The sequence below is a fragment of the Sardina pilchardus genome, chromosome 10 (genome assembly GCF_963854185.1).
Source record: "Sardina pilchardus chromosome 10, fSarPil1.1, whole genome shotgun sequence".
NCBI classification, from domain to species: domain Eukaryota; kingdom Metazoa; phylum Chordata; class Actinopteri; order Clupeiformes; family Clupeidae; genus Sardina; species Sardina pilchardus.
Window position 1 is genome coordinate 16,618,637 of NC_085003.1, and position 10,000 is coordinate 16,628,636.

At 44.3% G+C, this 10,000-nt stretch overlaps 1 protein-coding gene across 1 annotated transcript in view; it reads left to right on the top strand.

Moving 5' to 3' along the window:
• The window catches only part of b4galnt3b (beta-1,4-N-acetyl-galactosaminyl transferase 3b), a 28,340-nt gene that overhangs the window by 11,852 nt on the left and 6,488 nt on the right, over positions 1–10,000 (top strand). Inside the window, exons 4-14 of the mRNA XM_062547580.1 lie at positions 2,561–2,656; positions 2,918–3,008; positions 3,386–3,486; positions 3,630–3,697; positions 5,923–6,001; positions 6,311–6,377; positions 6,755–6,898; positions 7,701–7,810; positions 8,154–8,248; positions 8,802–8,866; positions 9,176–10,000. The exon at positions 9,176–10,000 is cut by the window's right edge and continues 1,138 nt beyond it. Of these exons, the coding sequence (XP_062403564.1) occupies positions 2,561–2,656; positions 2,918–3,008; positions 3,386–3,486; positions 3,630–3,697; positions 5,923–6,001; positions 6,311–6,377; positions 6,755–6,898; positions 7,701–7,810; positions 8,154–8,248; positions 8,802–8,866; positions 9,176–10,000 (1,741 nt within the window). The remainder of the gene's footprint in view (positions 1–2,560; positions 2,657–2,917; positions 3,009–3,385; positions 3,487–3,629; positions 3,698–5,922; positions 6,002–6,310; positions 6,378–6,754; positions 6,899–7,700; positions 7,811–8,153; positions 8,249–8,801; positions 8,867–9,175) is intronic.

The following is a 10,000-nucleotide window of genomic DNA, read 5'->3' on the forward strand; positions in this document are numbered from 1 at the left end:
AACGTTGCTGCACAGCTGTCATGTTAAAATTAGAGGGAGTGTGTTCTTAGTTCCTGGTGTCAGTGTCGGTGTGCGCAATTTTAACCCGTCCTGTGGAAACACAAGCTCCTCTCTCATCGCTGCTCAGGATGTATGTTTACTACACTTCAGTGGCACAGGAGTAGGATTCATTCATTCATTCATTCATTCATTCCTTCATTCATTGTGCCGTTTATTCAGTCATTCATTCATTCATCCACCCATTCAGTTCTTCATTCCTTCATTCAGTTGTTCATTAGTCTGTCATTCATTCATTCATTCATTCATTCATCCATCTATTCATTCATTCATCCTTTTATCCATTAGCTAGTTAAATCCACATTTGCCCCTGCATTTTATTTGATGGTCTTTTACACACATACACACACACACACACACACACACACACACACACACACACATTCAGACAGACTCACACTTTGTTTTTGATTAGAGAGGCAGTACCTTTGCATCCTCAGAAGGGTTAACACTATCATTACATGAGCCGTTTATTCTCAGTTGTCCTTAACTGTTCTCTAATTAGAGTAATCGCACACGTGTTAGTGGGGCTGGGTCAGAGCTTTTTAGAGATACACACCACACCCAGCTAACAGCCAGGAGTGTAGAGGAAGCACACACAGATGCTCTCTCAAGCACACAAACATGCACACACACACACACACACACACACACACGCACACACACACACACACACACACACACACACACACACACACACACACACACACACACACACAGACACACACACACACACACACACACACATACACACACACACACACACACACACACACACACACACACACACACACACACACACACACACACACACACCACTCAAACAGCAGACAGCCATCTATTTGAGGGCTTAAACAGTAGAGCAGCAGGGATCTGATCAAACACACAAATACACACACACACACACACACTCTCTCTCTCTCTCTCTCTCTCTCTGTCTTACACACACGCATACAGTGTTCTTAACACAGACTCAAATAGCACTCAGGTGGTCTTGAGAAAGAGAGTGTTTGTACTCTTGAAGAGTGTGTGTTATCACAAGGGTGTGTGTTGGACAGTGTGTGTGTGAGTGTGTTATCACATGTAGGTGACACTTGGTAAACCAGTGTGGGAAAGCTTAGACTCTCAATGAAAGGCTAGGAAGTTTCCAAAGCTAGGACAAACAAAACTGGTCAGGCTTAGACGTTTTCAGCTCACATTGCGTGCAGAAGGGTGGGCCATTCCCGTGGGGGCAACAATGCCACTTTTGTTGTCACCCAGCCCAGTCCTCCCAGAGAGGAGTCGTTATCTGTGAGGTGTGGTCGCGGTGCTCCAAGAGAAGAGTCGTTATCTTTGAGCTGTGGTCTCTGTGCTCCTGAGTGGGATTGGGAACCCTCTTGAATCAGTTTTGAGGCTCTTTCATGTTCAACGTTGAAGATGTTGAAAACCTGTCCACGCTTTGCCTTCATTTTGTGCTTGCGGATACGCATGAAATGAATCAACATTATGAAAGGGACATATCCAGTTTCATATGAAAAGCATAAATCAGGCTCTACCGGTCTGTGTGTTTGTGTGTGTGTCTAAGAGAGAGAGAGAGAGAGAGAGAGAGAGAGAGAGATACAGTACAGTGAGAGAGTGTGTGTAGTGCCCTGTGCTCTAGCTCCTGCTCTTCCAAAGAGAGCCATCGGAGATGAGGTGTGCTGCCCAAAGTCAGGTGTTATTTTCCAGGCCAGCCGCACATGTTGTTCCCACACAAGGCCAACAATGAGCCAGCACTCCACAGCCTCAGATTTCCCAGCGTCCCCACTGAGGAAACAAACACTAGATAACTCATATCACCGCAGGAGAGGAGGACTCGGCCAGCAGTGCCCCGCATTCACTTCCGCTGGCTCAGTTTAGGTCCCCACCCCTGTATGGATGGCTGTTAAGGCAGTGAAGACCAATACGTATTATTATTAGAGTGTATTTGAGAGGGACAGATCCAGTGTGTACATAGACAAACTGAAAACAGCTATCTGATGCTAGTATCATAGTGTTTAGCTAGCTAATGCTAATTTACAATGGATGTTCCCAAATATACATAAATACTTTCACTTGAATGGCCACTGTTATAACAGTAGCATACTGCTAGCTCCCCTTTTCTGGTTAGACGCAAAATCTGATCTCATCTAACTCCATGATCGGGTGACCTAAGGCCAAAGTACCGTACATTTTTGAGTGTTGATCATGAATGACAGTTCTTACAGTACGTGATTTGACATTGTAAAGCAGGGGTCTCAAACTCAAATGAGCTGGGGGCCACTGTAACCAACATCAACTGGTTGGGGGGCCGCATAGGTTGCCCCCCCCCCCCCTCCCCCCAGTGCCTGTCAAGTGACTTTGTAGTTTTTCAGCTGTCTGTAAAGCGTAAGGCCAACCCTACACATCTGAATGCAGTAATGTAATGAGATGGCTTAATACTTTACAGTAAGGAACAAGCCAACCTTAATCTGAATGTAATATAATGTGATGGTGTCATCTACAGTATCAGGGCCAGGCCAACCTGCACATCTTTGAGGACTGGTGTGGAAGCTCCATTCAGCAGCTCAGAAAAAACCTCCACTACCCACTCTATCCTCATGTAAGTACACACACACACACACTCTCACACACACACACACACACACACACACACACACACACACACACACACACTCACACACACACACATGCATCTCTTTATAGTAAGTTTTGGACTTATCCAAATAATTTCTACTTTTACTGTAGAATTAGTAAAACACATCCATTAATCAGATGAGTGTATTACCATGTGTATTAAGTATATAGTATATAGTATATACTGTAGGCCTACTCTAACTGAGAGAGTTACTCCTCTCCTCAGTCCCGCTCCACCATAAGCAAGCTGGCCATTGCTCCCAGGTGGACAAACTACGGCTTGCGGATCTTTGGCTACCTCCACCCATACACAGATGGTAAGCCACTACTTCCTGGATGGAGAGAACAAGTAGACAAATAGAGCATGCTGCATGAAACTTGGCGCATGAATAGAGATGGACTTTGAGCAATCCTTACAGTTTACTTTCCACAACTGTCATGTCATTGAATAAACGGCACATTGTCTTAAAATACAGCGGTTAGGGAAATGACTATGCATACTTTTTCCATTTAGTATGATCAGTGCTGAGGTAACTCTTACCCATGTGTGTGTATGTGTATGTGTGTGTGTGTGTGTGTGTGTGTGTGTGTGTGTGTGTGTGTGTGTGTGTGTGTGTGTGTGTGTGTGTGCGCATGTGCGCGCCTTTGTGTATGTGTGTGTGTGTGTGTGTTTGTGTGTATGTGTGTGTGTTAGGTGAGTTTGTGTTTGCTGTAGGTTCTGATGATAATTGTGAATTCTGGCTGAGTTCCGATGAGTCTCCAAACAATATCCAACTACTAGCCGCAGTCGGGAAGGTAAGTGTGTTTGTGTGTGTGTGTTCTGTATGTGTGTGTACTGTAAATGTAAGTGTGTTGGTATGTGTATGTGCGTGTGAGTGTGTAGGAGGGCTTTGTTCCATTTCTTGTTGTCTTTGTATCATTTTGTTTGTAATTTTCAGACAGGCAAAGAGTGGTCAGCCCCAGGGGAATTTGGAAAATATGCCAGTCAAATGTCAGGACCAGTTCCGTAAGTTTGTGTGTGTGTGTGTGTGTGTGTGTGTGTGTGTGTGTGTATAGTAACCCTGTTTGTATTACAATTATTCCTATTCGTGGCTGGAGGCGTTTCCTAAATTAGATGTTTTGAGGTAAAATTGACTTGGTAAGGGTGAGTGTGTTTCTGTGTATAACACTGTCAGGAGAAGGAGACTACATGCACATGCTTGCACACACACACACACACACACACACACTCATTCAATCACTCATTCATTCTCCAGCAAGCGCTCAACAGGTAGGAACACAGCCACATGAATCAGTCTGCAGGTCACTGGGCTTACATATTCAGCTTGTGTATTTGTGTGTGTGTGTGTGTGTGTGTGTGTGTGTGTGTGTGTGTGTGTTTGGGATTATCAGGAAAGGGCCCAGTTGCAACTCGTAGGTGCAGGAGTACAGACACACACACTTTATTAATGACAAAGCCAGGGCAGCAGACAGACAAAAATCCAAGGAACATGTGAAACATTGTTCAAAACAGCCATGTCATGTGATCAAAACAAAGATGTATATCAGATGTATATGGTGTCGGCGGCAAGCTACAGTATGTGCCCGTGTGTTTAATTAACAGTGTAGACTTTTCTTAAGCAATAGCCATGATAGTGTAGTGGTTAGTGATTTTAGTTAGTTAGTTTTTTTGCATGATAGCCTATCTGTGTGTGTGTGTGTGTGTGTGCGTTTGTGTCTCTCCCTCTCCCTCCTATCGTGAGTGTGTGCATATTGTTAGGTAGCCAATTAATAAACCCCAAATTGTTGCATTCCCCTTTCGCTGCGGCAGTAACAGTCGTGGACTGACCTTATTGTATTTCATCGTTGTAAATATAGGCTGTGAGAGGAATGGCTTAGAAACAAATGTATGTGTAAGGCAGGCATAACACTTAATGAAACCCGAATTCTTGCTTTTTAAAAATCGCTGCAGTTGCAAACAACCAGTCATGGGCTAACGTTGATGAAAACGTTGAAATAGCTCTTGTCAAAGGAGGGAGTCCTTGTCTTACGAACAAATGCAGGTGTAAGGTAGGGTTAAACTTAATGAAACCCCAATTGTTTCTAGTTGCAAACAACCAGTCGTGGGCTGACGTTGTAGTAACCTGTGTTTCAACGTCGCAGTTCAACCTTCAACGCTGTCAACCAATGTCAACGTTGATACAACGTGTGCATGCTAGCTGGGTAGGCTGCTCAAATGTGGTTTGAACCCCGTTTGGTTTGTAAGGTATTGTTTCAGATAACGTTTGTTTGTAAGATCAGCTTCTTACTTTAGCATTAACCACACAGTTGCAACTAAACTCTCAGAATGGTCAAAAAGCAAAGACATTGCAACATAGAGATTTTTCATGAGAAGAAAGTGATTTAGAGAACACTAACAGCAGCAGTAAGCTTAACTTTATTGTCACTTGATGTGGTCTCCCATCGCCCAAGGACAACACTGCTTAGCATTTGACTAAGACTATGAAAATAAGTAACCCAGCGAGCAATGGACTTTAACAGGCTGTATCTCCGATACACCCTTCACCCTTTCACCCTTAATACAGCTCTGAGGTCTCGGAATTGTTTCGAAGCCTCAAAAATATAAGCTCAATTACTTTGAACACTTCAGTGTTTCATAAAGCCTCGCTTTGCCCATCCCTAGTATGGGGTCGTTGACAGATTCTAGGCAATATAGAAAAGCAGCCAATCCCAAAATGTGAGGCAGAGAAGGTGCAATCTAAAAGACAAGTCGAAGTCAAAACCGGGAAACAATCAACATTGCAGACTTACAAGTCATAGGCTTGGACCAAACATACAAGCGAATGAGACGAACCGACAAAGGAACAGCGGAGTTATAGATACACAGACTAATCAACAGATAACTGGACGACATCAACAAAACAATAATGCTGAACAGGTGTGAACAGAAACGGAGGGAAACTAACAAGACAGGAAGTGCAGACGAAATAAGGAAAGGGGCAGAGATAGTCTGGTGACAACAGACAGACAAAGCACAGAGCACATGGGGAACAGCAACAAGCACATAATCACAACAGAATATACAAAATGGCCAGCAAGATGACACAAAGGCTGCCCAGGCCAGATTTTGGGAGTCAGTCCAGGCAGGATCCTAACCGTGTGTGAGTGTGTGTGTGTGTGTTATACTATATAAGACCTGTGTATGAGTTGACATTTTATTGACACTCTATGGCTTGTATTTGTGTTCTGTAGACTTTTGATGAAACAGAGGTACTTCTTTGAGCTCATCCACAAGCAGGATGACAAGGGGACAGATCATGTGGAAGTTGCGGTATGTGTGTGTGTGTGTGTGTGTGTGTGTGTGTGTGTGTGTGTGTGTGTGAAACAGTGATAGACATAAAGTGGAAGAAAGATGACAATATGATAAAGATCTCTCTTTATCTTTCTCTCTCTCGCTGTGTGTGTGTGTGTGTGTGTGTGTGTGTGTGTGTGTGTGTGTGTGTGTGTGTGTGTGTGTGTGTGTGTGTGTGTGTGTGTACAGTATGTGTGTGTTTAAGACCTCTTCACCTCTTCAGCTGTAATTGTGACCGTGTTGGAGTGAGTAACTTTACTCATCTGTAATTGCATGTTTTCTTTGCAGTGGCGACTGAATAAGGCTGACTTGGAGTTTGCAGTTGTTGACTCCCAACACATCTCCCTCTACACCAGTAAGAGAAACACTGTGCTCTCTTTCTGTGTGTGTGTGTGTGTGTGTGTGTGTGTGTGTGTGTGTGTGTGTGTGTGTGTGTGTGTGTGTGTGCCTGTGCGTGCATGTGTGTGTGTCACAAAGAATGTGTGGATCTATGTGTATTTAAACTCCTGACCCTCCTGACCCTGCATGTGTGTTTGTTTGTGTTTGTTTGTCTGTGTGTGTGTATATGTGGTGTGTGCGTGTGTCCGTGCGCGTGTGTGTGTTTGTGTGCATGTGTGTGCGTGTGTGACTGTTTGAATGTGGTTAAATGTGTGTGTGTGTGTGTGTGTGTGTGTGTGTGTGTGTGTGTGTGTGTGTGTGTGTGTGTGTGTGTGTGTGTGTGTGTGTGTGCAGATGAATCATCTCTGAAGATGAGCGATGTGGCTCACATTCCTCAGACCATGGCCAGTCATATGACCCCGCCCTCCAAGAGACCTCAGGCCACGCCTCACGGAGCGGACATGCTGCAAGAGGATCCCAGAGACACATTCCACCAACGTAAGACACACACACACATTCAACCACATTCAGTCACTTGCACACACACACACACACACACACACACACACACATAAACATTCGACCACACACACACACACACACACACAAATTCAACCACATTCAGTCACTTGCACACACACACACACACACACACTCACATAGATATTCAACCGCGTACAAATACACACACATAAACACATACACACACACACACACACACACACACACACACACACACACACACACACACACACACACACACACACACACACATACACACACACACACACACACACACACACATTCAAGTACAGGCTAAAAGAAAATCACAGCCCACCCTGTGATTATAAATATCCCATTCACACACAAGTTGGTGAAGCTGATCTCTGCTCAATAGCACACAGTTTCCTTACTGCCTTTTCATAGTTACTGCCTGATCACTGCGTATCATAGACACAGAGACATGTATGTAAATACTTACACACAGAAAGTTCACTACTCAACTACAGATTCGGCTATGAAATCACAATGAAGTATATGACGTTACAGACGTCACACACACACACACACACACACACACACACACACACACACACACACACACACACATATATATATATTAAATGAGTGTGTTCATATGTATATATATATATATATATATATATATATGTACACATCTATATACCATTCCTCATTCTGTGTGTGCTACTCTAACATATGTGTTTGTGTGTGTGTTGTGTGTGTTTATGTGTGTGTGTGTGTGTGTGTGTGTGTGTGTGTGTGTGTGTGTGCGTATTAGTTCCTCTGATAAATCCTTTAGACCTGAAGAACATCCTCCCGGACTGTTCCTACAATCCAAGTTACACCATTAAAGATTTCCCTCTCTCCCGCTATCAAGGCCTGCAGTTTGTATGTACTACTACACCCGTCTGACAGACACACACACACACTACCATACACACACACATTCGCGCGCGCGCGCGCACACACACACACACACACACACACACACACACACACACACACACACATGCACACACACACACACACACACACACACACACACACACACACACACACACACACACACACACACACACACACACACACACACACACACACACACACACACACACACACACACAGACATGGTTTTATACAGTTCTTTACACTACATACAAGGCTGACCATATACTGGTGTGTGTGTGTGTGTGTGTGTGTGTGTGTGTGTGTGTGTTTATTTGCTCATCAGGTTCATCTCTCTTATGTCTACCCCAATGATTACACACGACTCACACACATGGAGGAAGAAAACAAATGCTTCTATAAATCAGTGTATCATCCCAGGTCAGTGAGTAATATGATGAATAAAACTACAATGAATACAACAACATTGCTGATTAGTACCAAACAGAGAATTACAGATGGTCTTACCTGCTGCTCATCAAATTCACCTGGGGAGTTATCGGCTAGACAGCACACACAACATGAGGAAGGGTCTGAGTGCACTTCCCATTTCACCCTACAGGTGGCGCCTACGCTGCACACATGATCTTAACACACTCCACACATTTCTTCTGTGGCCCACTAGCCATCCCTTTTTTTTATTCTCTTACTGTTTTATATACTTTATTTCTTTCACTTATTTAATTTCCTTTTATTTACTGTTCCAAAAGATGCCACAGACCATAATTCAGCCCATAGATTATTATCTGATTGTAACATGTAGATCATTATGTTGAACATCTGTTAGCATTTAGGATCCTTATTTTAATCTAGATGTAACACATAGATGTAATCTGATGTTAACCTGTCAAGCAACCTGTTCAGCCATTTTAATCTGTGGAAGTAATACTTAGACAGTAAGCTGATGCCCAGTCACTTTGTGTTCCCCTGTCAGACTGGGCTTTGCGTGGAACATGAATCTGGACGGTGTGGATCGTGACGATGACCTCAAATACTCAGGTCAGATGTCTCTCTTCTCTTCACTCTTATTCATCCCTCACCTATTTTATCCTTCTTTTCACCTTGGCCTCCATCTGTGGCTGAGCTCTATCTGATTTACCTTTGTGCACATTTGACTTTCTCTTTTTCTCCCCCCTCTCTCTCTCTCTCTTTCTCTTTCTCTCTCTCTCTCTCTTTCTCACACACATATACTTTCTCTCATTAAGTTTAGGAAGAAATGATGTGCAAGGAAAACAGTGTAGACGTTCCCATGAATTAAAGTTGGTTCTTGTCATTCCATACCCCCCTTCCCTTTTCTCCCTCTCTCAGATCTGGATTGGAAGGAGTGGAAGGAGTTGCACGACAAAGAGATAGACAAAGAGATTGACGGAAATGAGATCCCTGATTATGGAGATGATTACGATGACTATGCCCACCATCGCCAGCGTAAACTCTTCAGTCTTAACAGGAAGAACGTTCCACCTTTAGAACACCGGGGCCCAGTAGACCAGCCAGAGAACCTGTCCAAAAAGAGATCATCCAGACATCGAGGGAATCCAGCAGGCCAGCCAAAGGACCCACCGAAAGATCCAAAGAACTTCCCCAAAGAGAGGCAGAGTCTGGACGGAGAGGGGAATAACCAACTCAGGGAACCACAGAACTCAATTGAGAACCAACCAAGGAATGAGCATCCACTACCAGAGCAGGAACCAGTTAAAGTTGAGAAGCGGAGGTATGGGCAGAGACAGAATCAAAGGGAGGGGGTTAAAATTGCTCAGAGACTGGCTGAAGAAGGACCTCACCATGACACCTTAATGGGACAACAGCATGAGCCTGAGGTAAAACTGGAGGAGGAGCCGCAGCCAGTCAGAGGCAAGAGGGAAAGTGTGCACCATCGGAAAAGAAGGAGTAGAGCAAAGGGAGCTGCAGGGAGGGAGAACCGAAGGGAGGAACATCTCGGAGGAGGTGGAGGAAAGCGAGAAGGACAGCAGGACATTCCTAACATAGCCCGGCAGCCATCACAGAACTCTCACAAGGAGGAGGAGATGCCTGAGAAAGTAGCCCCACTGAATCCACCCAAAGACCCTCATCTTCCAATCAGAGGAGCACAGGATCCACCCAAAGAGGCTCATCATCCAATCAGAAGAGATCGGA